At 48.4% G+C, this 27,388-nt stretch overlaps 1 protein-coding gene across 1 annotated transcript in view; it reads left to right on the top strand.

Moving 5' to 3' along the window:
• Nucleotides 1-27,388, top strand: part of LOC113452797 (1-phosphatidylinositol 4,5-bisphosphate phosphodiesterase gamma-1-like) — a 91,628-nt gene that overhangs the window by 39,679 nt on the left and 24,561 nt on the right. Inside the window, 14 exon segments of the mRNA XM_087931836.1 lie at nucleotides 590-624; nucleotides 2,173-2,245; nucleotides 4,567-4,668; nucleotides 7,539-7,657; nucleotides 9,885-9,970; nucleotides 12,292-12,412; nucleotides 13,755-13,923; nucleotides 17,529-17,648; nucleotides 19,223-19,333; nucleotides 20,673-20,789; nucleotides 20,791-20,855; nucleotides 20,972-21,172; nucleotides 25,306-25,425; nucleotides 25,638-25,821. Coding sequence (XP_087787962.1) covers nucleotides 590-624; nucleotides 2,173-2,245; nucleotides 4,567-4,668; nucleotides 7,539-7,657; nucleotides 9,885-9,970; nucleotides 12,292-12,412; nucleotides 13,755-13,923; nucleotides 17,529-17,648; nucleotides 19,223-19,333; nucleotides 20,673-20,789; nucleotides 20,791-20,855; nucleotides 20,972-21,172; nucleotides 25,306-25,425; nucleotides 25,638-25,821 — 1,623 coding nt within the window.

Genomic DNA, 27,388 nt, shown 5'->3' with positions numbered 1-27,388 from the left:
CAAATTCTCTGGGTCACCAGTTGACAAACTTTGGATCCGAGATATAAAGCCTCCCTTTTTCACATCGGTCGTAACTCCAGACGGTCCCTAAGCGATTGGTTCGCGAGTCAAGGACCACGGAAGTCCTTGAGGTACGACCGCCACTGAGCCCAAAATTCCCTTTGCTAAGGCTCCATTCTACGACCTTCCTTCGCCATAGTTGTTAAGTGAATCCTTTGGCCGCTAAACAAATCTGGCTTTCCTCCCCTTTGACTTGGCTTGTTGGAAGCAGCCCGCAACCGTCGTAAGGGTGAGTCAGTTGCCAAGCAGAGGAGTGTAAACCCCGTGCCGCGACGGTCGTAAGCGTGGAAAGCCATCATAAGTCGCTTTTTTTCAGTGCTGCTGTCGTTTGGAACTGTCACTAAATGAACGGTTGTAAGTCAGGGACTAACTCTAACCGTCTGACATCACGGAAGGGAATTCCCAGGGAACCTTAATGCTTAAAAATACCTTTTCTTAAAACCTCCGTCGATGCCAGCCGTGTGAGCGATTAAAACCCCGGGGACCCGACGAACGTTGCTGATCTCCATGTGGTCTCTTTGCCTTTCAGATCATCGAGCAACTGGAGCTGTCCTTCCCCTTGCGGTGAGTGAGGAGGGGGCGTGCCTCGGTTCTCCCCCACCCCCCAAACTGTCTCCCCTTGGGCCCAGGTGCTCGTAACCGGGGCGTTGCGTGGCCTCTGTCTACCGGCTTTGGGACGCTTTCCCTGATTGTGACTGAGCCCGCTTGACCAAACGTAAGATTGGCACCACGGGGGGAGGTTCTCTCCCAGGGTCAGCCGGGGGCCTCCCAAAATTGACCAAAGCAAACAAAAAGCAAAAAGAAAAAAAAAGAAGGAATATCCCACCCGGAGGTCTAATTATTCTCTCTGTAATTAAAGGGAGCCTCCTTCGAAACTTCTTATAGCCCCCTATTTTCTGACCTCTGCAACTTTAAGACAGGTTGTCTTACTCCTCCTCCTAGTCCTACTCCTACTCTACTCCTCCTCTCTCCACCTCCTTCTCTCCTCTCCTCCTCCTCTTGTCCTCCTCCTCCTCCTCCCCTCCCTCCTCTTCCTCCTCCCCTCCTCTCTTCTTCTCCTCCTCTCTTCCTCTTCTCTCCTCCTCCTCTTCTCCACCTCCTTCTCCTCCTCCCCTCCCCTCCTCCTTCTCTCTTCCTTCTGTCCTCTCCTCCTTCTTTCCTCCTTCTCCCACACTTCACTCCCTTCCAGCACTGATGATGTTACCTAGTTTGGTAACGGAACATTATCCAAATTCTATTCTATTCTACTCTATTCCATATTTTTATTCTATTCTCTGTAGTTTATATGTTCTATTCTATTCTATTCTATTCTATTCTATATTCTATTCTATTCCATTCCATTCCATTTATTCTATTCTCTGTATTTTGTCTATTCTATTCTATTCTATTCTATTCTATTCTATTCTATTCTATTCTATTCTATTCTATTCTATTCTATTCTATTCTATTCTTTCCTTATTCTATCCTACTCTACATTCTATTCTATTCTATTCTATTCTATTCTTTCCTTATTCTATTCTATTCTATTCTATTCTATTCTATTCTATTCTATTCTATTCTATTCTATTCTATTCTTTCCTTATTCTATTCTATTCTATTCTATTCTATTCTATTCTACTCTACTCTTTATTCTACTCCACTCTACATTCTATTCTATTCTATATTCTATTCTATTCTCTATTCTGTTCTACCCTATCCTATCCTACTCTACATTCTATTCTATTCTATTCTATTCTTTCCTTATTCTATTCTATTCTATTCTATTCTATTCTATTCTATTCTATTCTATTCTATTCTATTCTATTCCATCCCATCTATTCTATTCTATTCTATTCTATTCTATTCTATTCTATTCTCTCTAAACCACCAAATTCAGACAGCACCCAGGCCCTACAGTTCCTTTCCTCCTCCTCCTCCACAAACCCCTCTCCCTTCTAGCCCTAATGAAATTACCTAGTTCGGTAAGGTAATGTCTGCAAGAAAGCCCAGCTGAGAGAGTACCGAGAACCCCACCCTTGACAAAGTGCTGTTGGGTGTGAGTGTGTGTGTGTGTGTGTGTTTTGTGTGGCACAGCTACTGAGGGGCTTCTTCCTTCTCCGGCTTCCTTTTCAGTAACATGGATCGGCCCGAACTCTGCCAAGTCACCTTATATGACTTCCAGAAATTCTTACAATACGATCAAAAGGTATTTTCTGAAAGAAGAGAGAGAGAGAAAGGGAGGGAGGGAGGGAGGGAAGGAAGAAAGGAAGGAAAGGGGAGGGGTGGGAGGGAAGAAAGGAAGGAGGGAGGGAGGGAAGGAAGGAAGGAAGAAAGAGAGAGAGAAAGAAAGAAAAGAAAAGAAAGAAAAGAAAGAAAGAAAGAAAGAAAGAAAGAAAGAAAGAAAGAAAGAAAGAAAGAAGTTTGCTTTCATGAAAACCAGCAGAGATCATTAACAAAAATGACTTTTTCGCTTCTTTGTGTTCACTTTAACAGCGAATGTTTTCATGTTGTGTATCCATGCTTGTGTGATGTTTGGTTAGTTGCCTACCCTTGACAATGAGATGGGCAGTGTGTAAATTCAATAAATACATAAATAAACAAACTGCCTTTCTGTACAGGTAGTCCTTGACTTACGACCACAACGGAGCCCAAGATTTCTGTTGTTAAGCGAAAACATTTGTTCAGTGAATTCTGCCCCATTTTACGACCTTTCTTGTCACTGCAGTTGTGAAGTTAGTAACCCCGTTGTTAAGTGAATCTGGCTTCCCCATGGATTTTGCTTGTCAGAAGGTCCCAAAAGGCGATTAGTCAGTTGACAAGAACCCAAATTTTGATCACATGATCACAGGGATGCTGCAACGGTCATAAGTGTGAAAAATGGTCATAAGTCACTTTTTCAGTGCCGCTGTAACTTCGAACGGCCGCTAAACGAGCTGTTGTACGTTGAGGTCTGCCTGTATTCCTGTATTGTTCTTCCCCTCTAGACAGAATCTTGCCAAACTAAAGCAGACTATTTTCATCCTCAATGTTACACTCCGAGGATCTCTAGGTCGGGAGTCGCCTTCTGAACTCTCTTCCTCCCAGCCACACGAGCCAAAGTTAGCTTGTCTATTGGTCCTCTGGAATGTAAATAAAATGAATGAATGAATGAATGAAAAAAGAAAGAGCGGGAGAGAGAGAATAGAATAGAATAGAATAGAATAGAATAGAATAGAATAGAATAGAATAGAATAGAATAGAATAAGGAAAGAATAGAATAAGGAAAGAATAGAATAGAATAGAATAGAATAGAATAGAATAGAATAGAATAGAATAGAATAGAATAGAATAGAATATACAAAATACAGAGAATAGAATAAATGGAATGGAATGGAATAGAATAGAATATAGAATAGAATAGAACATATAAACTACAGAGAATAGAATAAAAATATGGAATAGAGTAGAATAGAATTTGAATAGAATAGAAAATATGGAATAGAATAGAATAGAATAAGGAAATAATAGAATAGAATATACAAAATACAAAGAATAGAATAAATGGAATGGAGTGGAGTATAGAGTAGAGTAGAGTAGAGTAGAGTAGAGTAGAATAGAATAGAATAGAATAGAATAGAATAGAATAGAATAGAATAGAATAGAAATAGAAATAGAATTCTTTATTGGCCAAGTGTGATTGGACACACAAGGAATCTGTCTTGGTGCAAATGCTCCCAGTGTACATAAAAGCAAAGATACATTCATGAAGAGTCAAGAATCATCAGGTACAACACTTGATAACAATCATAGGGTACAATAAGCAATCAAATCATACTAGGAAACAGTCCATATAAATTGTAAGGGTACAAGCAACAAGGTTAAAGTCCTACAGTCACAAGTGGGAGGGGATGGGTGATAAAGAGTGATGAGACGATTTAATAGTAACGGTAGTGCAGACATTGTAAATAGTTGGACAGTGTTGAGGGAATTCTTTGTTTAGCAGAGTGATGGCGTTCGGGAAAAAACTCCACTGTGTCTAGTTGTTCTGGTGTGCAGGGCTCTGTAGCGTCATTTTGAGGGAAGGAGTTGAAACAGTTTATGTCCGGGATGTGAAGGGTCTGTAGATATTTTCACAGCCCTCTTTGTGACTCCTGTGCAGGATATTACAGGTCCTCCATGGAAGGCAGGTTGGTAGCCATGGTTTTTTCTGCAGTCCTAATTATCTAATTAAGAAAAAAATGAAAGAAAAAAGAAAAGAAAAGAAAGCCCCTCCCTCCCGGGAATCCAGACCACATTCCACCACAATCAGTTCGGCTCCTAACCGCTACTTGCATTTTCTCCATTATGTTCTCTGTCTAACCGGGTCTTTCGAATCTTCCAATGGCGGATTGACTTTGATAAAACCGACGCAGCGCCTATCCAAAGTGGCAGGACTTTGCAGGTGCCATCCTGGCTCTTTTTGACCTCTCCTGAGCGTGGCCCCTCCTTCTCAGTTCAAGTTTGCTGCACAGCTTCCTGGTAACTCTGCCCCCGGCCGTTTCTCCGCAGGAAACCTGGGCGAATGACATCACCAAGGTACGCAGGTTGATGTGCAGCTACCTGCAGGACCGTTTGGCTGACCTGGCGGAGCCTGTCTTCCAGCTGGATGAAGTGAGTGTCCGGCTTTCTTCCTCAATCATCCGTGTGTGTGTGTGTGTGTGTGTGTGCGCACGCACGTCTTGTTAAGCCAGCGCTTCTCAACTTTTAGATGGGTGGACTTCAACTCCCAGAATTCCCCAGAGGAATCTAGGAGCCCTAGTCGGAAGTCACTTAAATGGGAGCCAGCCGTGTGCAACAGCTGCCAAAAAAGCCAATGCAATCCTTGGTTGCATAAACAGAGACATAGAATCGAAATCAGGTGAAGTATTTAGTACCGGAGATGGTTTTCAGCCGGTTCTGAACAGTTCTGGAGAACCGGTAGCGGAGATTTTGAGTAGTTTGGAGAACCAGCAAAAGAACCATCTCTGACTGGCCCCGCCAACCCCGTCTCTCCTCTGCCTCCCGTTGAGTCCCAGCTGATCGGCTGGATCTCCTTTGGTTGCCCTGCATAGGAGAACGGAGCTGGAAAGCAGGTTAGTGGGGTGAGGAGGGAATTGAGATTTTGCAGTAACCTTCCCCTGCCACGCCCACCAAGCCATACCCACAGAACCAGTAATAAAAATGTTTGAATCCCACCACTGATTAGTACCACTTTATAAAGCTTTAGTAAGGCCACACCTTACTGGTGTCAGGATTCTGGCAGTTCCCTCTATTTAAACCATGAGTCTCGAGCCAAACTTTTAGAACTTCCAAAGGATTTATTGGGAGCAAACATGTCCGGCACTGCCTGGGTGTAGCTGACTCTGAGGCACATCATCCATTGTCACCCTTGATCCTGGTTTCCACCCACCCCCTGCGTGTATCGTAATTCACATTCTCCAATGGGACACGTCCATAGCCCAGAGTCATCCATCAGGCTCTCCAGTTAGAATTTTGCACAGCAGAAACTTCAGTCACCTAGTTACTATCTTTGAACAGCTATTAATGGAATGCATTTTCGATTTCCAAGCTGCCTCACTGCTCACCCCTTCCTTTCTGTTGTCAACTCTAAAAACGAACCACAGAAATATTTTATGAGTTGACACCTTGGAATGCTGTATCCAGTTTTGGTCACCACGTTCCGAAAAAAAGATGTTGAGACTTTGGAAAAAAAAAATGCAAAGAAGAGCAACTAGGATGATTCAAGGCCTGGAGACTAAAACGTAGGAAGAACGGTTACGGAATCTGGGTCTGGCTAGTCAAACCCAAATCCTATGAAAGGAAGAATTAGGGGTGACGTGATAGCAGTATTCCAGTATTTGAGGGGCAGCCCCAAATAAGAGGGGGTCAAATTATTTTTCCAAAGCGCCAGAAGGAATTGGGTATGTCTAGTGAAAAGAAAGACTCGGGGAGATGTGGTAGCAATATTCCAGTATTTGAGGGGCTCCTACAAAAACGAGAGGGTCAAACTTATTTTCCAAACGCCGAAAGGTAAGAGAAGAAACAACGGATGGAAACTAACCAAGGAGAAACCAACCTAGAATTAAGCAGAAATTTCCTGATAAGATAGAACAATTAATGGCCTTCGGATGTGGGTGCTCCAACACGGGACCCCATCTTCTGCGAAAAAATTTTGGTGGTCCGCAGAGAAATGCCACCCCCCAGAACAGCCCCCGAGGCAATTAATCCAGAAACACAAGGCTGCGCCGCCCACATGGCCCCTGGGAACCCTCCCCAGCCACTCACTCCTTACCTGACAAACTTGCCTGCTAATTTGCTATTTTTCTTTTTTCCGACCATCCTCTGTTCTGCTGTGCTGGGAGATTCAGATTAACTAGAAAGCAGGAAATGGTTGGACTTCTTGCTTTCTAGCTAATCTATAGATCTTCGGCTCTGCTTTTAGGTTCTATTATTCAGTGCAGACTCAGATAGCCAATGGCAGATGGATAGATCTCTGAATGAATCTGTGATTCTGTGAGCAACTCAATCTGCTTGCCTGCTTTGTCTGATTTTTTTTTTATAAAAAAGTTTTTTATTTTAACAACAAAACAACATAGACATACCACATAAAACTTAAAAATATCATCCTTCTTCATAAATTTACAAACAGAGTATCAGTTGGTTTACCACTTTTTTTTTGTGCATCCATTTCCTAGTCACTAATATAATTATATTACATAATAGCTCATATTATCAATCAATAATTGTATAACCTAATATCATCACTAAAAAATCATTTATCTATAATTTTATTAATTCATGCTTTAACGAAATAACTATAGTTTTACTTAGTTTATTTTGCAATAAATCATAAGATCATGCCAAATCTATCTTGATAATGTTTTATAAAGATAATATCAAAAGAAAAGAAAATTTTTTTGTTATGCTAAGTCTGAATGTTCTATTATTATGCTTCGTTATCTAACCATTGATAAAAAAGATCCCAAACTTCATAAAATTGTTTAATTTTAATTTTTTTGCCTGATTTTTGGGTAAAAGTTGCTCTTTTTTATATAAAAAAATTCAATATTTACATAAATATTAATAATATTTACATACAAGCCATGCTCAGCCGGTCACATGACCACCCAAGCCACACCCAAAAAATTAGGCCATGCCCACAGAAGCGGTTGTTAAGAAATTTGAATCCCACCCCAGCATCTGTGTGTTTGTGTGTCTGTGTGTGTGTGTGTGGAGAGAGAGAGAGAGAGAGAGATGTTAGATTACACCTCTTTCTCTCTCTCTCTCTCCCACCAACGTCAGCAAGCCACTGTCAGTCAAAATTCATATTAGTGGTCCGCGGGATTTTAAATTATGAGCTTGGTGGTCCCTGAGGTCCAAAAGGTTGGTGACCCCCGTGTAGAATCTCCTGCTTGGACAAGGGGTTGGACTAGAAGACCTCCAAGGTGCCTTCCAACTCTTGTTATCCTGTAATGGTCTTTCTTTCCCTCTTCGTTGCGCAGTTCCTGACCTTCTTGTTCTCCAAAGAAAACACGCTGATGGATTCCAAGGGAGAGCAAGTGGCCCCTGAAGAAATGACCTTCCCTTTGTCTCAGTACTGGATCTCGTCTTCTCACAACACGTAAGAGTTCCTCGGATTCTGGGGCCAATGATGGACGGATAAGGGGTGGAAAGGGGGCCACCTGAGGTCAGGCTAGATGGGACCCATCCATTGCATTCCACCAGGCCTGTGTTGGCCATGACGCCAAGACGTTAGCAAACTTTCCCACAGCAAATTTGGAGCCAGGGCAGAGGTCTCCCAAACTTTTAAGACTCGTGGACTTCAACTCCCAGAATTCCTCAGCCAGCCTGAAGAATTCTGGGTAGTGGAATTCCACAAAGTCTTAAAAGTTGCCAAATTGGGGGGGACCCCTGTGCTAGAGTACATGTAGACTAGGGGTGGGGTTCAAAAATCCCAGCAACTGGTTCTCTGCCGGGTTGCTGGGCGGGCGTGGGCATGGCCTACCGGAACTTGCGGGAGGGCTGATTTTTCGCCTTTCCCAGAGTCTCTGGGAGGTCGAAAATGCCCCCCCCGGGCTCCGGAGGCTGGAAACTTGACCCGTTTCCGGACTTCCGGAACTTCCAGGAGGGCCGTTTTTCACCTTCCCCAGAGTCCGGAGGCTTCCCTCAGGCCTCTGGGAGAGCGAAAATGGCTTCCCCCAGGCTCCAGAGGCCCCCCAGAGGCTAGAAACTGACCCGTTTCTGGACTTCTGAGACTTCCAGGAGGGTCATTTTTTGCCTTCCCCATAGTCCGGAGGCTTCCCTCGGGCTTCTGGGAGGGTGAAAATGCCCCCCCCCAAGGCTCCAGAGGCCCTCCGGAGGCCAGAAACTGACCCGTTTCCGGACTTCCGGAACTTCCAGAAGGGCCGTTTTTCACCTTCCCCAGAGTCCGGAGGCTTTCCTCAGGCCTCTGGGAGAGCGAAAATGGCTTCCCCCAGGCTCCGGAGGCCCCCCAGAGGCTAGAAACTGACCCATTTCCGGACTTCTGGGACTTCCAGGAGGGTCATTTTTTGCCTTCCCCATAGTCTTCTGGGAGGGTGAAAACGGCTTCATTTGGGCTCTGGTAGCCGGAGACAGGCCCGTTTGCAGACTTCCGGAACTTCTGGGAGGACCATTTTTCCCCCTCCCAGAACCTCCACACGGACCCTGCACTTACCTGCATCCAAAATGGGCCGTGTGGAGACTCGGGGGAGGGGAGGGGAGGGTGGGGCCGGCTGGTCAGTTTAACTACCGGTTCTGTGAACCAGATGTAAATTTAATATCCGTTTCACTTGAACCGGCTGAATCCTACTCGTGTAGTGTAGACTGTAAGCTTTGGAGGCCATATTGAGACCTTATGTTGGAGTGGATGTTTTCTGGAACGCTGTCATTGACCCAGGGGTGGGATTCAACCGGTGCTACAGCCGGTTCGGTGAGAGGGCATTTTGCTGCTGCTGTTGTTCTGATGACATTACCAAGTTTGGTAATGAAAGGAAGGAAGGAAGGAAGGAAGGAAGGAAGGAAGGAAGGAAGGAAGGAAGGAAGGAAGGAAGGAAGGAAGGAAGAGGAGGGAAGGAAGGAAGGAAGGAAGGAAGGAGGGAGGGAGGGAGGGAAGGAAGGAAGGAAAGAGAGAGAGAGAGAGAGGGAGGGAGGGAGGGGGAAGGAAGGAAGGAAGGAAGGAAGAAAAGGAGGGAGGGAGGAAAAGAAGGAAGAAAGGAAAGAAAGGGAGGGAAAGAAGGAAAGAAAGGAAGGAAAGAAAGGGAGGGAAGGAGGAGGGAGGGAAGGAAGGAAGGAAGGAAGGAAGGAAGGAAGGAAGGAAGGAAGGAAGGAAGAGGGAGGGAGGGAAGGAAGGAAGGAAGAGGGAGGGAAGGAAGGAAGGAAGGAAGAGGGAGGGAAGGAAGGAAAGAGAGAGAGGGAGGGAGGAGGGGAGGGGAAGGAAGGAAGGAAGGAAGAAAAGGAGGGAGGGAGGAAAAGAAGAAAGAAAGGGAGGGAAAGAAGGAAAGAAAGGGAGGGAAGGAAGGAAGGAAAGAAAGGGAGGGAAGGAAGAAAGGGAGGGAAAGAAGGAAAGAAAGAGGGAGGTAAGGAAGGAAAGGAAAAGGGAGAAAAGGAAGGAAAGAAAGAAAGAAAGAAAGAAAGAAAGAAAGAAAGAAAGAAAGAAAGAAAGAAAGAAAGAAAGAAAGAAAGAAAGAAAGAAAGAAAGAAAGCCATTAAGGGACTGTGGACTTGGGGGCCTCCTCCAGCGCATTCCCAACTTCTCCCTTTCCTAACCCACGGCGGCCTTGTCAGGAAGTTTCAGGCCGGTGGCTTCTCCTCCTCCTCCTCCTTTGCAGGTACCTCACGGGGGACCAGTTCTCCAGTGAGTCCTCCCTGGAAGCCTACGCCCGCTGCCTTCGGATGGGCTGCCGATGCATCGAATGTAAGCTGATGTCCCCCCATTCCTGACCCCTTCGACCAATCTTGGTTAAGGGTCCCATCCTTGCCTCTGCTTTTCTGCACCGAAGATGTTTCTGAGAACCGTCTGTGGGGGTTGTTTTTTTCCCTCACCAATGTAGTGATTTTCTACATTTAGGAAAAAACAACAACAAAACCTGCCACGGCTTCCCCTTCTTAATTAAAAAAAAAACATTTATATTGTTTTATTTGGTATCCTAGTGTGATTTATGTTGGTTGCTTATTTAGTATCCTATGACCATAGGATACTAAACAGCCGAGTGTTGTATCTTGTGATTTATGATGAGTGTATTTTATGATTATAATCATGATTTATCGCTTACTGCTTATGCAACTGGAGACAAATTCCACATTTGGCCAATAAAAGAATATTCTCTTCTCAATCTTTTTTCTCTTCTCTTCTCTTCTCTTCTTTTCCCTTCTCTTCTCCTCTCCTCTATATATTCTATTCTATTTCTGTTCTTCTATTTTATCTTCTCTCCACTACTTCTATTCTATATTGTACTCTATTTCTATTCTATTTCTTCTATCTTCTCTGATTCTACTCTATTCTATATTCTATTCTATTTCTATTCTTCTATTTCAATTCTATCTTCTCTTCTCTTCTTTCTCTTCTCTTCTAATTCTATTCTATTTCTATTCTTCTATTTCTATTCTTCTATTCCATCTTCTCCCCTTCTCTAATTCTATATATTCTATTTCTGTTCTTCTGTCTTCTCTTTTCTAATTCTACTCTATTCTATATTCTATTCTATTTCTATTCTTCTAATGTTCTTTCTCTTCTGATTCTACTCTATATTCTATTCTATTCCTATTTTTCTATCTTCTAATTCTACTCTATATTCTATTCCTATTTTTCTATCTTCTAATTCTACTCTATTCTATATTCTATTCTGTTTCAGTTCTTTTACTTTCTATTCTTTCTCTTCTAATTCTACTCTACTCTATATTCTATTCCTATTTTTCTATCTTCTAATTCTACTCTATTCTATATTCTATTCTGTTTCAGTTCTTTTACTTTCTATTCTTTCTCTTCTAATTCTACTCTGCTCTATATTCTATTCCTATTTTTCTATCTTCTAATTCTACTCTATTCTATATTGTATCCTGTTCCGTTTCTATTCTTCTATTTTATCTTCTCTCTTCTCCACTCTCCTTCCCTTTGCTTCTCAGCATACCAAACTGCAAGGTCACTGGTCCTACAGATGTTGCAAGAGCATCACATCTGGCCAGCCCTTGATAAAGACCCTGTGGCACAGTTGAAGGTGCCTGTGATGGCTGCAGAAGGGGAAATGCAATTTGTGTATTTTTGCAAGGAGCCCTTTGTTAGATTGAATTGCAGGTGGTTGAGATGTTTAATTTGTTCGTTGCCTTTGTGGCTGGAGAGCTAGAAGCGTGTGCTTCCTCAACTGGGCACCTCCAAGAAGTGTGCAAAGATTGGAATACTTGCAGTTTAAAACAGTAAAAACGTTTTAAAGTAAAACTCTTGAGAGTTGGTCTAGGGCAGTGGTGGCTAACCCTTTTGGGCTCCTGTGCCCAAAATTGTGTGCGCGTTTGCATGCTCGCACTCGCGTACCAGCACCCAGAAGGCAATATGCGCCCCCCCCATGCCCCCTACGCATGCGCGTGCAATCCCCACCCACCCGACCCACTGCTCCCTTACCTGCACTGCACCTCGCAACTCATTTTCGGCCGGTTTGAGGCCTTTTTCGGCCTCCCAGAGGCTTAAGGAAGGCTTCTGCAGGCTTTGCAGGCCCAAAACTAGGCCTGTTTCACCACTTCCGGTATTTTCAGAAAAACAGGAAGTGACAAACGGGCCTAAGTTTTCGGCCTGCAAAGCCTGCAGAAGCCTTCCTCAAGCCTTTGGGAGGCCGAAAAAGGCCTCAAACCGGCCGAAAATCAGGCTGTGAGGCGCACGCATGCGCAGTGAGGTAAGTTTGCCTGCAGCTTGCGTGCTGGTACAAATGGCTCTGCCTGCCACCTGTGGCATGCGTGCCATAGGTTTGCCATCACGGGTCTAGGGTCTCCTGCTTGAGCAGGGGGTTGGACTAGAAGACCTCCAAGGTCCCGTCCAACTCTATTCTCATTGATTGATTGATTGAAATGTACACTCCCACACAAACCACGCTCTCTCTCACACACACAATGCACGGACTGGGGATTTGGGGGCATTCGAATCTCAACACGGCCAGAAGTTGCCCGGCGGAGAAGGCCCGAATTCATGTGATGGTTTAAAATTTGGGATTCTAATTTTTTAAGAAAACTTAAGAAAGTTTTGATTTTCAGTGGATTGCTGGGATGGCCCTGATGACCTGCCTATCATCTACCACGGCCACACGCTGACCTCCAAAATCAAGTTCCTCGATGTCTTGCACACCATCAAGGAGCACGCCTTCGCCACCTCCGAGTAAGCCGTGTTGCGGCCTTTGTAGGCCTTGGGCCCTGCTTCCTTCCTTGGGCTTTCTCCTCTTCCTCCTCCTCCTCTCCTCCTCCTCCTCCTCTAACACCTCCTCCTCCTCTAATTCCTATTTCTCTTCCTCCCCTTCTTTTCCTTCCCCTCCTGCTCCTATTCTCCTCACCCTTGTCATCGTCTCCTCTTCCTCCTCCTCCCTTTCTTCTCCTCCTCCTTCTCTTTTTCTCCTTTTTTCTTCCTCTCCTCCTCCTCCTGCCCTTCCCTCCTCCTCCCTCGCCCTCCTTCTCCTCTTCCTTTCCTTCCTTCCAATCCTCCTCCCTTCCTCTTCCTCGCTCCGTCCATCTCCTTCTCTTCCTCCTTTTTTTCCTCCTTTTTTCCTTCTTCCTCCTCTTCTCTCCTCCTCTCTCTTGCCCTCCTTCTCTTCCTTTCCTTCCTTCCAATCCTCCTCCCTCCCTCCCTTCCTCTTCCTCGCTCCCTCCATCTCCTCCTCTTCCTCTTTTTTCCCTCCTTTTTTCCTTCCGCCTCCTCCTTTTCTTCTCTCCTCCTCCCTCTTGCCCTCCTTCTCTTCCTTTCCCTCCTTCCAATCCTCCTCCATCCCTCCCTTCCTTTTCCTCCTCCCTCCCTCCCTCCATTTCCTCCTGCCTCCCTCCATCTCCTCCTCTTCCTCCGCCTCTTCCTCCTCCTCCTCGATTGGAGGGCGGAATGTGCAAAGGCAGGAATGAACCTCACAAAATGGCTTCAGGCCTTCCATAAAAATTGACCCTCAGAGCGGAGGAGGATGTTCCGGACACCAGAACTGATGTTTCGGTTGACCGAATGGAGCAGCCAGGTAGCAGCTCCGTCCTTGGCTCCCAAGTCTACTCGGGAAGGTTATTCAATTGGGACCCCCCAAACTTCTGCCCCCAACCCTTTGCCGAGCTCCTCCTCTTCTCAGGAAGTCCTGCCTCGTGTCCTCCTCGTCCAAACTGCTTAGCCGTTGTCAGCTTCCCTCTGCAGAACGGCACATCCTTGCGTACCGCCCTAGATCATCATCTTTGTTGTTTAACGGTCCCATAATCCTTTCCGGGGTGGAGTCTGGGCAACTGAAATGGAGCCGAGTGTTTACTGGCCGGATGCCTTTCCCGTCCCCAGTGCGGAGTTTTGTTCAGCAGATACGTTCTCACTGTGCTCTCCCTAGGATCGAAACGCACAGCCTCCTGATTGTGAGGCAAGAGCTCCACCTCTAGGCCAGTCCTGGATATTGCCCTCGATGTGAACAAAAACAGAACCAAAAAAAATAAATAACACCCCGGGATTTTTCAAGGGCCTGCCTGATGCCCTTTCCTTTCCCCCGCAGGTATCCTGTCATCCTTTCCATCGAGGATCACTGCAGCATCGTCCAGCAGAGGAACATGGCGTCCCACTTCAAGAAGGTCTTTGGCGACATGCTGCTGACCAAACCGGTCGACGTCAATGCCGACCAACTGCCCTCTCCTGCCCAGCTCAAGAAAAAAATCCTCATCAAGGTAGCCAAGCTCTCCCTCATCTTCCACCCGGGAGAAACCCTGAGCCTCTCCGACCCCTCTGCCCTCTTTGAAACCATCTCCCGGGGTCAGGGCTCCGATAGTGAACCCCATTTAAATCATGATTTAAATCTAGTCAGATTGTCAAAGCTTCAAGAAGATTTATTAGGAGTCGACATGCCGGTGCAACCTGGGTGTAGCCGACGCTGAGACACAACACATTGTCACCCTTGATCCTGGTTTTCCTCCAGCCCCTGGGTGCATCGTAATTCATATTCTCCGATGGGACACCTCCTTAGCCAAGAGTCATCCACCATTCTCTCCAGTTAGAATTTTGTGCGGGCAGAAACTTCGGTCACCTAGTGACTATCTTTGAAAACATTTATGGAATGCGCTTTTGGTTTTGCAAGCTGCTTCGTTGCTGCCCCCTTTCTATGGCAACTCCAAAAAGACCAGAGAAGTATTTTATGAGTGGATACTCCTTTCCACGCTCAGTTATGCCTATCCACTTACACCGTGCTTATGTGTCAGGGATAGAGCATCCTGTCTCACTGCTCTCAGGGGGTCAGATTAGGTAATCATAGCTCCTTATTTTTAACACTGGCACACCACAGGGTTCTGTGTGGAGTCCCCTATTCTATACTCTTAATCCCCGCCCCCTTCTAGCACTGATGATGTTGTCTAGTTGGGTCATGAAACATCTGCAAGAAAACCCCCAAGCTCAAGAGAGCCCCCAAAATCCCACGGTCCTCCTTCTCCTCCTCCTCCTCTTCTCCTCCCTCTCCTCTTCCTCCCCTTCTTTTCACAACCCCACTCCCTTTTAGCCCTGATAATGCTACTTAGCGGGGTCATGAAACGTCTCGAAGAAAAACACCAAGCTCAGAGAGCACCAAGGAACCCACAGCCCTCCTCCTCCCTCCTCCTTTCTCTAAAATCCCCTCCCTTCTAGCACTGATGATGTTCCACAGTTGGGTCATGAAACATCTGCAAGAAAACCGCCAAGCTCAGAGACCCTTCTGCAGGGGTGGGATTCAAATTTTTTAACAACCGGTTCTGTGGCCATGTGACTGGGTGGGCGTGGCTGCTTCTTCTTCTTCCTCCTCCTCCTCCTCCTCCTCCTCCTCCTCTCTCCTCCCTCCTTTTTCTTCTTCTTCTTCTTCCTTCCTCTCCTTCTTCTTCCTCTCCTCCTTCTTCTTCCATTTCTTCCTCTCCTCTTCTTCTTCTTCTTCTCCTTCTTCTTCTCCTTCTTCCTATTCTTCTTCTCCTTCTTCTTCCTCTCCCTCTCCCTCTTCTTCTTTTCCTTCTTCCTCTCTTCTTCTTTTTCTTCTTCCCCTCCTTCTTCCTCTTCCTCCTCCTCCTCCTCTTCTTCTTCCTTCTTCCTCCTCCTCCTCCTTCTCCTTCTTCTTGTTCCTCCTCCTCCTCTCCTTCCTCTCCTCCTCCTCCTCCTCCTTCTTCTTCTTCCTCTCCTTCCTCCTCCTCCTCCTCCTCCTCCTCCTCCTCTTCTTCTTCTTCCTCCTCCTCCTCCTCCTCCTCCTCTTCTTCTTCCTTCTTCCTCCTCCTCCTCCTTCTCCTCCTTCTTCTTGTTCCTCCTCCTCCCTCTCCTTCCTCTCCTCCTCCTCCTCCTCCTTCTTCTTCTTCCTCTCCTTCCTCCTCCTCCTCCTCCTCCTCCCCTCCTCCTCCTCCTCCTCCTCCTTCTTCTTCTTCTTCCTCCTCCTCCTCCTCCTCCTCCTCCTCCACCTCCTCCTCCACTCCTTCCCCCTCCTCCTCTTCCTTCTTCTTCTTCTTCTTCCTCTCCTTCCTCCTCCTCCCTCCTCCTCCTCCTCCTCCTCCTCCTTCTTCTTCTTCTTCTTCCTCCTCCTCCTCCTCCCTCCTCCTCCTCCTCCTCCTCCTCCTCTTCTTCTTCTTCTTCCTCTCCTTCCTCCTCCTCTCCTCCTCCTCCTCCTCCTCCTCCTCTTCTTCTTCTTCCTTCCTTCCTCCTCCTCCTCCTCCTCCTCCTCCTCCTCCTCTTCTTCTTCTTCTTCTTCTTCTTCTTCTTCTTCTTCTTCTTCTTCTTCTTCTTCTTCTTCTTCCTTCTCCTCCTCCTCCTCCTCCTCCTCCTCCTCCTCCCTCCTCCTCCTCCTCTCCTCCTCCTCCTCCTCCTCCTCCTCCTCCTCCTCCTCCTTCTTCTTCTTCTTTCTTCTTCTTCTTCTTTTCTTCTTCTTCTTCCTCCTCCTCCTCCTCCTCCTCCTCCTCCTCCTCCTCTCCTTCCCCCCCCTCCCTCCTCTCGTCCTTCTTCTTCTTCTTTGCAGCCCCTCTGGGTTTTTTGCCTCAGGCAAGCCGCCCGGGGGGCGGCGGCGTTTTTGCTTCCAGAAGGCAAAAAACAGAGTGCATGGGGGGGGGCATGGAGCAACACACACACACCCTACCCCACATGCCCCTTTTGACCTCCCGGGCCTCGGGGAGGCCTCCTGGGCGAAGCAGTAAGACAGCGAGGGGGATCCCAGCGTAGCTGATCATCGGAACAGCTGATCGTCGGAAAGGAAGAAAAAAAAAAAGAAAGGAGGTGTGACTGGGCGGGGAGAACGCAGTCAGCAATGTTGGGCATTCGCGGCAAGGATTGACTGACAGGGAGGGGGGAGAGTGGCGGGGCCGGCCTGCGACACGATTCGCCAGTTCTCCAAACCGCGCAGAATCCTAACAACCGGGTCTGTCGAACCAGTCCAAACCGGTAGAATGCCACCCCTGTCCTTCTGTGCTTCATTTACTTTATTGTCATGGCACCTCGTGCAAGGAAATGAAATGCCGCCTTTAGTGTACATTGTGACGATGAAAATAAAACACAAACACGCATCCTTCACCTCCTATGCAATTGAATTGAAACCCCCCCTGATATTGCATGAATATTGCGTGATACGGTAGAATTCAGCAGAGTTCCTGCCCTGGGATAGAAGCTGTTTTTTCAGCCTATTTGTCCTTGTTTTTATTATTATCCTGTCCCGTCTGCCAGATGGTAATAGTTCAAAAAAAAAAAAGGGTGCCCAGGATGAGATGGATCTTTGAGAATGTTTTGAACTTTCTTAAGGCAGCGGGAGCTCTAAAGCTCTTCCAAAGAGGGGAGAGGGCAACCCGTGATCTTCTAGGCAATGACATTAACCCTCTGGAGTGCTTTCCTATCTGCCACTGTGCAACTGGCAAACCATACAGAGGTGCAGGATACTCTCTGGAGAGGGCGGAGCTGACGTCGCGACGATACGGCATGCAATCTCGGAGGTCTGAGATTGCAGCCAATATCTTTGCCTCTGGATGGTCCCAAGTTAAGATACTCTCTGATACAGCGGTAGAAGGTCACCAGCGGTTGTTGTATCCCAACGAGAACATGTTGCCCAGTGAGCAATCCTAAGCTGGCCAAAAAATGCCATCCTTTGAGTCTCTCCGTCATTATCCCCTCTCCTTCATCCCCTTTGTTCACAAGAACCGTCCCTTTGGGATGGACATGATCTGCTTCTAAATTTGATATATGTACGTACACGAATAACTAAAGCTGCCCATCAGGAGCCCTGGGACATGGCTGTCCGCTCCAACCATTGCATCCCTTCAAAATTCTCTTTTATTTTCTCTCCCGGCCTCAGCACAAGAAGCTGGTGGAAGGCAACCTGTATGAGGAAGTCTCCACAGCCAGCTACTCGGAGAACGACCTCAGCAATTCCATCAAGAATGGCATCCTGTACCTGGAAGATCCCATTGACCATGTGAGTTCCTGGGGAGGAGGTGGGGCCACATGATGGTGACTGAGGCTGCCTGGTGTCTTCAGAAGATCTCCAGATGGTCTCCATCACCATGGTTGGCTCATATCAAACTTCCTCAGCCAGACATTCCCTAGATCAGTGGCCCCCAACCTTTTTTTGTGCCGCAGCCCGGTACCGGCATCACAAAATCATCTGCGGCCCGGTACCAGCATCACAAAATCATCCACAGCCCGGTACCGGCATCAACATGCATGGCAAGGCGAGCCGAGCAACCGGCCAGCCAGCCAGCCGTTCCCCGCTTCTCCCCGCCACCTTCAACTCCTCCTTTGTACCTGTGTCGATGGGCTTCGCGACGGCTTCGGGACAGTTGCTCGGCTCGCCTTGCCATGCGTGCTGAAAGAATCCTCACACCTTAGCCGCCCCCCCTCGATGAAACTTCGAAGCCGCCCCCCCCCCCTCGATGAAACTAGGGCGCAAGGATTTTTTCAGCACGCAAACGCCGCTTTCTACCAGGAAAAGCTCACCGGAAGCACTTTCTCATCAAAACAAGATGGCGGCGCCCAGCAAACCGGCAGCCCGGTAGAAATTGTTCCACGGACCGGTGCCGGTCCGGGACCGTGGTTGGGGACTCCTGCCCTAGATCAGTGTTGCTCAACCTTGGTGACTTTTAAGATTTGTGGACTTCAGCTCCCCATGGCTAGCTGGGGAATTCTGGGAGTTGGAGTCCACCCACCTTTGTGGCCAAAGTGGAGAAACACAAGCATTAGTATTTCGTATATTATTATTAACACGCTCTGATGCTAAGGAGTTCTATTCTCCCTCCCCTCCTGAAAAGAACTCCCTTCCAAATGCAAGGAGAGGAGTTTTAGTTTCAGTTTCACAGCACCAAGCAGGTTTAGTATACAACAGCTGAGCTAAGCCACGCCCAGGCTCCTTGCTGTCTCCTTGCTCACTAAGCAAATACTCTTTCAGTTTCCAAACAGCCCTCCACTCTTGCACACACTGACAGGACGTTAGACAGATGAATACCAATGGATGCTGGTAGGCAGAGGCAGAATTTCCCCCCCGCTTTTTTTTCCTATGAAACGAGGTCCCACTCACCATCTTCAGGCTGGTGCTTTCGGCTTCGTGCTTGTGCGAGCAAAGCGTGATCCGAGCTGCCGTCTCCCTATATATACCGATGGGGAGGTTGGCTGTGTTGTTATTTCTTGATTGGTTGGTGGAGTTGATGTTTGCTGATTGGTTGGCTTTTTCGTAAAAACATGTGTGGCTGAAGTATTGGCTGTGTGTCTATCAGCCTCCTGTGTTATAATGACCTGGGTAATGGGCTGTGTGATGACCTTCTGAGTTCTATTGTTGTGACATCCTGAGTCTTGTGCTGTAATCTCCTGGGTCGTTGGCTGTGTTGTAACATCCTGAGGTTTTGGGGTAAAATGCTAGGATTCTGCATTTTGGGGGAGGGCGGGATTTGCACTCGACCTGTACTTGATCTTTCATCCAGAAAGGATTTTATTCCTTTCTGGGTTTTTTTTTCTCGCTTTGACAACATCCCCCCCTCCCGACTTTCTCCCTTACAGACCTGGAGCCCCCACTATTTTGTCCTGACAAGCCACAAGATCTACTACTCCGAGGAGACCTCCCACTATCAGTCCCATGGGGAAGAGGAGGAGGAGGCGGAACAGAAGGAGGTAAGTCGGCCGATAGAGGCTCTTTGGAAATGGCTGGTCCTCCAAGAGGACTAGGGGATTGGGAAGGAATCACTGGGGAAGCCGGGTTTTTGTTGGTTTTGTGTGTGTGGAATGAGAACCATTCATTATCATTAGGAGTAAAAGAATAGAAGACTTCCTGTAGTTTGTACCAGCTCTTAGGAGTGCGCCATGTCTCATTTACAACTGCTGTTCTCTCTCTCTCTCCCTCCCTCCCTCTCTCTCTCTCTCTCCTTCCCTCCCTCTCTCTCTTTCTCTCTCCTCCCTCTCTCTTTCTCCCTCTCTCCCCTCCCTCCCTCCTTCTTTTTCTTTCTCCCTCTTTCTCTCTCCCTGCCTCCTTCCCCCTTTCTCTCTCCCTCCCTCCCTCTCTCTTTCTCTCTCTCTTCCCTCTCTCTCTCCCTCCCTCCCTCTCTCTTTCTCTCTTCTCTCTCTCCCTGCCTCCTTCTCCCCTTTCTCTCTCTCTCTTTCTCTCCCTCTCTCTTTCTTCTCTCCTTCCCTCCCTTTCTCTCTCTTTCTCTCTCTCTCCCTCCCTCCTCTCTTTTTCTTTCTCTCTTTCTCCCTTCCTCTCTCTCTCTCCTCCCTTCTCTCTTTCCTCCCTCCCTCTCTTTCCCTCTCTTCCTCCCTGTTTCTCTCTCTCTCTCTCTCTTCCCTCCCTTTCTCTCTCTTTCTCTCTCTCTCCCTCACTCTCTCTCTCTTTTCCTCCCTCCCTCTCTTTCCCTCTCTTCCTCCCTGTCTCTTTCTCTCTCTATCCCTTTCTCTCTTTCTCTCTCTCTTTCTTTCTCTCTCTTTCTCTCTCTCTCTCTCTCTTCTCTCCTCCTTCCCCTTTCTCTCTTTCTCTCTCTCTCCTCTCCTCCCCTCTCTTTTTCTTTCTCTCCTTCCTTTCTCTTTCTCCCTCCCTCTTTCCCTCTCTTCCTCCTTCCCTTTTCTCCATCCCTTTCTTTCTCTTTCTCTCTCTCTTCCTCTTTCTCTCTCCCTTTCTCTCTCTCTTTTTCTCTCTCCCTCCCTCCCTTCTCTCTTTCTCTCTCTCTCCTTCCCTCCCTTTCTCTCTCTTTCTTTCTCTCTTTCTCCCTTCACTTTTTCTTTCTCTCTCCTCTCCTTTCTCTTTCTCCCTCCCTCTCTTTCCCTCTCTTCCTCCCGGTCTCTCTTTCTCTCTCCATCCCTTTCTCTCTTTCTCTCTCTCTTTCTTTCTCTCTCCCCCTTCTTTCTCTCTCTCTCTCTCTCTCTCCTCCCTCTCTTGCGCTTCCTCCCTCCCCGTTTCAATCCTGCCCATCCCTGTCTCCTTCTCCTCGGTTGCTCCCTCTTGTCTCGGGGAGTTCCGCAGGAGTTCAACAACAACGAGCTGCACTTCAGTGAGAAGTGGTTCCATGGCAAGCTGGGCGGGGGCCGTGACGGGCGCCAGATTGCCGAGCGGCTGCTGCACGAGTACTGCACCGAGACGGGGGGGCAAAGATGGCACGTTCCTGGTCCGCGAGAGCGAGACGTTCGTGGGCGATTACACCCTCTCGTTCGCTGTAAGACGTCGTCCCACCCCCAAACCTTTGACCCGCCCCTGAGATTGGGCTCGATGACTGTTTGAACCCCCAGCCGCTCCCTCTTCTCCGCCGCGGTTTTTTTTTCCAGGCGTTCCGGACGGGTCCAGCATTGCCGCATCCACTCCCGGCAAGAAGCCGGCACCACCAAGTTCTACCTGACCGACAACCTGGTTTTTGACAGCCTCTACAGCCTCATCTGCCATTACCGGGAGGTGCCTCTGCGCTGTAACGAGTTTGAGATGCGCCTGACAGACCCCGTGCCGCAGCCCAACGCCCCTGAAAGCAAGGAGTGAGAAGCCTTCCTTCCTCCTCCCTTGTTTCCTTCCTTCTTCCCTTCCTTTCCCTTCCCCTTCCCTTCCCTTCTTCATCCCTTCCTTCCTTCCTTCCTTCCATTTCCCTTCCCTTCTTCATCCCTCCCTTCCTTCCTCCTTCCTCCCTTCTCTTTCCTTCCTCCTTCCTTCCTCCTTCCTTCCTTCCTCCTTCCCTCCCTTTCCTTCTTTTGCTTCCTTCCTTCCTCCTTCCCTCCCTTTCCCTTCCTTCTTCACTCCCTTCCCTTCCTCCTTCCCCTCCCTTTCCCTTCCCTTCTTCATCCCTCCCCTTGCCTTCCTCCTTCCCTTCCTCCTTCCTTCCTTCCTCCTTCTCTTCCTTCCTCCTTCCCTCCCTTTTTCCCTTCCCTTCTTCATCCCTTCCCTTCCTCCTTCCCTCCCTTTCCTTCCCTTCTTCATCCCTCCTTCCTCCTTCCTCCCTTTCCCTTCCCTTCTTCATCCCTCCCCTTCCTCCTTCCTCCTTTCCCTTCCTTCTTCATCCCTCCCCTTGCCTTCCTCCCTTCCCTTCCTCCTTCCTTCCCTTCCTCCTTCCCTTCCCTTCCTCCTTCCCTCCCTTCCTTCCTTCTTCATCCCTTCCTTCCTCCTTCCTCCCTTTCCCTTCCCTTCTTCCCCTTCCCTTCCTCCTTCCCTCCCTTTCCTTCCCTTCTTCATCCTCCCCTTCCCTTCCTCCTTCCCTTCCCTTCTCTTTCCTTCCTCCTTCCCTTCCTCCTTCCCTTCCCTTCCTCCTTCCCTCCCTTTCCCTTCTCTTTGCTTCCCTTCCCTTCCTCCTTCCCTCCCTTTCCCTTCCTTCTTCATCCCTCCCTTCCTCCTTCCCTCCTTTCCCTTCCCTTCTTCATCCTTCCCTTCCTCCTTCCCTCCTTTCCCTTCCCTTCTTCATCCCTCCCTTGCCTTCCCTCCCTTCCCTTCCTCCTTCCTTCCCCTTCCTCCTTCCCTTCTTCATCCCTTCCCTTCCTCCTTCCCTCCCTTTCCCTTCCCTTCTTCATCCCTCCCCTTCCTCCTTCCCTCCCTTTCCTTCCTTCTTCATCCCTCCCTTCCTCCTTCCCTTCCCTTCCTCCTTCCCTTCTTCATCCCTTCCCTTCCTCCTTCCCTCCTTTCCCTTCCCTTCTTCATCCCTCCCCTTCCTCCTTCCTTCCTTCCTCCTTCCCTTCTTCATCCCTTCCCTTCCTCCTTCCCTCCTTTCCCTTCCCTTCTTCATCCCTTCCTTCCTCCTTCCCTCCCTTTCCCTTCCCTTCTTCATCCCTCCCCTTCCTCCTTCCCTTCCCCTTCCTCCCTTCCTTCTTCATCCCTTCCTTCCTCCTTCCCTCCCTTTCCCTTCCCTTCTTCATCCCTTCCCTTCCCTTCCCTTCCCTTCCCTTCCCTTCCCTTCTTCATCCCTCCCCTTCCTCCTTCCCTCCCTTTCCCTTCCCTTCTTCATCCCTCCCCTTCCTCCTTCCTCCTCCTTTCCCTTCCTTCTTCATCCCTCCCCTTCCCTTCCTCCTTCCCTTCCTCCGTCCCTTCCCTTCTTCATCCCTCCCCTTCCTCCTTCCTCCCTTTCCTTCCCTTCTTCATCCCTCCCCTTCCTCCTTCCCTCCCTTTCCCTTCCCTTCTTCATCCCTCCCCTTCCCTTCCCTTCCTCCTTCCCTTCCTCCTTCCCTTCCCTTCTTCATCCCTCCCCTTCCTCCTTACCTCCCTTTCCTTCCCTTCTTCATCCCTTCCTTCCTCCTTCCCTCCCTTTCCTTCCCTTCTTCATCCCTTCCCTTCCTCCTTCCCTCCCTTTCCCTTCCCTTCTTCATCCCTTCCCTTCCTCCTTCCCTCCTTTCCTTCCCTTCTTCATCCCTCCCTTCCTCCTTCCCTCCCTTTCCCTTCCCTTCTTCATCCCTCCCCCTTCCTCCTTCCCTCCCTTTCCCTTCCCTTCTTCATCCCTCCCCTTCCTCCTTCCCTCCCTTTCCTTCCCTTCTTCATCCCTCCCTTCCTCCTTCCCTCCCTTTCCCTTCCTTCTTCATCCCTCCCTTCCTTCCTCCTTCCTTCCTCCTTCCTTCCCTTCTTCATCCCTCCCTTCCTCCTTCCCTCCCTTTCCCTTCCCTTCTTCATCCCTTCCCTTCCTCCTTCCCTCCCTTTCCCTTCCTTCTTCATCCCTCCCTTCCTTGCCTTCCTCCTTCCCTTCCTCCTTCCCTTCCCTTCCTCCTTCCCTCCCTTTCCTTCCCTTCTTCATCTCTTCCCTTCCCTTTTCTTCTTCATCCCTTCCTTCCTCCTTCCCTCCCTTTCCTTCCCTTCTTCATCCCTCCCCTCTCCTTCCTCCTTCCCTTCCTCCTTCCCTTCTTCATCCCTTCCTTCCCTTCCCTTCTTCAACCCTTCCCTCCCTCCTTCCCTCCCTTTCCTTCCCTTCTTCATCCCTCCCCTTTCCTTCCTCCTTCCTTCCTCCTTCCCTTCCCTTCTCTTCTTCACCCCTTCCTTTCCCTTCCTCCTTCCTTCCTTCTTCATCCCTCCCTCCTCTCCTTCCCTCCCTTTCCTTCTTCCTTCTTCATCCCTCCCCTTTCCTTCCTCCTTCCTTCCTTCTTCCTTCCCTTCTTCATCCTTCCTTCCCTTCCTTCCCTTCCTTCCTTCCTTCCCTCCTCCTTCCTCCCTTTCCCTTCCTTCTTCATCCCTCCCCTTCCTTCCTCCTTCCCTTCCCTTCTCTTTCCTTCCTCCTTCCCTTCCTCCTTCCCTTCCCTTCCTCCTTCCCTCCCTTTCCCTTCTCTTTGCTTCCCTTCCTTCCTCCTTCCCTCCCTTTCCCTTCCCTTCTTCATCCCTCCCCCTTCCCTTCCCTTCCTCCTTCCCTTCCCTTCTCTTTGCTTCCCATGCTCCTTGTCACCCGGGCCCTGGAATTTGGGGGAGGAAAGGGATCAGGAGATGACCTTCCTGGAGTGCCCCCACCTGGGGAATCCTGAATGTCGCTGACTCGAACCCAGGCCTCATCCCTTCTTAGCTCCCAAAAGCTTTCCTAGCAGCAAGAGCTCAATCCGAGAGGGTGTGGGAGCTTCTGAGCATTCACAGAGTGCCTTCTTAATTTAAGACCTCCAAAACAAGGCAGGGTTGAATAATGGTAGGCAGGTCAGTTCCTCTTTAGCGTTCCTCGCTGCTTGGGTTGGGAGAGCGCTTTTAATTTATTTTTTTATTAATTTGTTGTTAATTTACATTTAAATTTTTTTTAATAAAATGAGGCTGTGAGTTCGATCCTAAGAGAGAGGCAGATATTTCTCTCTGGTCACAATGAGAATATATCTGCTGAACAAAACTCCGCATTGGCAATAGGAAAGGCATCTGGCCAGTAAACGCTCTGCTAGCTCCCAGTTGCCCAGACTCCATTATGGGGATTATGGGGTCATTAAAAGAAGATGACAAGGCAGAGCTTGGATGTTCGGTGGCAAGCCTTTCCTGGCAGATCTGTGAGCCCCTCACCCGTCGGTCTCGACACCCGTGTGTGTGTGTGTATGTTTGTGTGTCTGAATTGGCACCTCTTGTCTGACTCCGAGGGAGAGGAGGAACAGCTAACAGGGAGTGGGAGGGTGGCTCTGGAGGTTGTGGAGGAAACTGGAGAAGGGCACAGGCCGGCTGGGCATTCAGAGGCCCATCCCCTCTCCATCCTAGGGCACAAAGGGAGGATAAGGGAGAAACGTGAATGGCATGGTCTACGGGGGAGGAAAGGGCCCTGATCCCCTTCATGGGCTGCAGCTGGGAAGACTGTTTAAAAGGACAAACTGCGCATGGCCCAGTGCTGGAAGCAAAGCGTGAAAATATTTCTAGCCTGTCTGTTCTTATCTGAGTTCTGGCCTCCTTCCCAGTGTGTGTATTTTGATATCTGTGGACGTCTTCAAGCCCTTATCCTGCCTGGTCTCATTAATGGCTTCCGTGTGGTTTGTGTTGTTTTTTCCTATTTATAATTTATACGTACGTTGAGTTTGAATGGAATTTCTTCCTTTTCGCAACTGTTTGTGGGGGATTTTTTCTCTCCAGTCATTGATAATTGGAGCTTTGAAGCCAAGTTGAAGGAATTGAAGGGACTTCACCTGTTTTTGTGACTTTGTTGCTTCTGTATCCCACCCCTGGGTCCTCACACCTCTTCTCTCCCCTCACGCAGGTGGTACCACGCCAACCTGACGCGCCTACAGGCCGAGCACATGCTCATGCGGGTGCCCAGGGACGGCGCCTTCCTGGTGCGCAAGCGAAGCGAGGCCGACTCCTACGCCATCTCCTTCCGGTGAGCCTGGCCATGCACCCCGAAGGGCCCCGAAGGGCCGGAGCAAAGTTGTAGATAGTCCTCGCTTTGGCAACACTTTCATTCGGCGGCCGTCGGTTTCTACCTCAAGGGGCTTGCCCTCTCCCTGCTTCTCCTCCATGACTTAAGTGTGGTTTTTAGGACCCTCCCCCCTGATGGCCTCTGTGTGTCCCCTGTGTCCCGTCCCCCCCCAGGGCCGAGGGGAAGATCAAGCACTGCCGAGTCCAGCAGGAAGGACGGCTGTTCACGCTGGGCAGCTCGGCGGAGTTCGAGAGCCTCCTGGACCTGGTCAGCTACTACGAGAAGCACCCCCTGTACCGCAAGATGAAGCTGCGGTACCCCATCAACGAGGAGACCTTGGAGAGGATGGGCACGGCGGTGAGGGAGCCCCTGGGCCACCCCAACACCCAGCATCCCCCAGCCAGCATGTTGTTTTCCCAAAAGAGTAGAAGGGGAAGGGAGGGGAGGAGGGAGGAAGGAAAGAAGGAAGGAAGGAAGGAAGGAAGGAAGGAAGGAAGGAAGGAAGCCATCAAGAAGATGGAGGAATGAGGAGGGGAAGGAGGAAATGAGGCATAGAGAAGAGGAAGAAAGAGAAGGAAGGAAGGAAGGAAGAAGGAAGGAAGAAGAAGGAAGGAAGGAAGGGGAAGGAAGGAAGGAAGAAAGAAAGAAAGAGAAAGAAAGAAGGAAGGAAGGAAGGAAGCCATCAAGAAGATGGATGAATGAGGAGGGAAGGAAGGAACAAAATAAGGTATAGAGAAGAGAAGAAAGGGAAGGAAAGAAGGAGAGAGAAAGAAAGAAAGATGAGAAGGAAGGAAGGAAGCCATCAAGAAGATGGGGGATGAGGAGGGGAAGGAGGAAATAAGGCATAGAGAAGAGAAGGAAGGAAGGAAGGTAGGAAAAAAGAAAGAAAGAAAAAAAGAAAGAAAGAAAGAAAGAAAGAAAAGATGAAAAGGAAGGAAGGCATCAAGAAGATGGATGAATGAGGAGGAGGAAGGAACAAACTAAGGCATAGAGAAGAAGAAAGGGAAGGAAAGAAGGAGAGAGAAAGAAAGATAGAAAGAAAGATGAGAAGGAAGGAAGGAAGGAAGCCATCAAGAAGATGGATGAATGAGGAGTGGAGGGAGGGAGGAAATAAGGCATAGAAAATGAAGAAAGGGAAGGAAGGAAGAAAGAAGGAAAGGAAAAATGAAAGAAGGAAAGAAAGAAAAAGATGAAAAAAGAGAGAGAGAGAAAGAAAGAAAGAGAGAAAGAAAGAAATAGAAAGATGAGAAGGAAGGAAGCCATCAAGAAGATGGATGAATGAGGAGGGGAAGGAAGGGAAGGAAATAAGAAGATGAGATGAAAGGGAAGGAAAGAAGGAGGGGAGAAAGAAAGAAGAGAAGAAAGAAAGAAAGAAGAGAAAGAAAGAAAGAAAGAAAGATGAGAAGGAAGGAAGGAAGGCCCAATCCTCTCTGATTTTACCCCAAATCAAGCATTCAATCTATTTCTGCTGGAATAAAGATGAAATATGAGGCGAGCGGGGAATTAGCAGGAGGCTGGACTACCTGCCTGGGGTGTTTTTTATTTCTGATTAGCCCTAAAACCCTAAAGTGGGAAGGGGCTATCTAAACCGACTTCCATCCCTCAGATCTGCCTCTTTCTCCTTTTAAGAAACTAAATCGCTCTGCCTAACAGAGGTGTTCGTAGAAATAGCAGTAGAATAGGCACAACAACACATAGCTGAGAATAGGTCGGGGAAGGGAAAGGTGTGAGAGTTAATAGGATCTAATTTTTTGTTTTTTACTTGATGCAGTAGTCAAAACTCAGTACAAAGAAGGTCATACAAGGATTTTGGGGATTTTGGGAGAGTCTTCTTCCATGTTGGGTTCCTTAGAAATGAAGTGGACTAGAGTTTCTCAACTTTTAAGAGGTGTGGTCACTTTAAGAGGTGTGTCACTTTAAGAGG

Source organism: Pseudonaja textilis, chromosome 3, assembly GCF_049901715.1.
Source record: "Pseudonaja textilis isolate UNSWEBS1 chromosome 3, rPseTex1.2, whole genome shotgun sequence".
Classification (NCBI taxonomy): Eukaryota; Metazoa; Chordata; class Lepidosauria; order Squamata; family Elapidae; genus Pseudonaja; species Pseudonaja textilis.
Note: the sequence above shows the minus strand (reverse complement) of the source record. Positions and strands in the feature narration are given on the sequence as shown.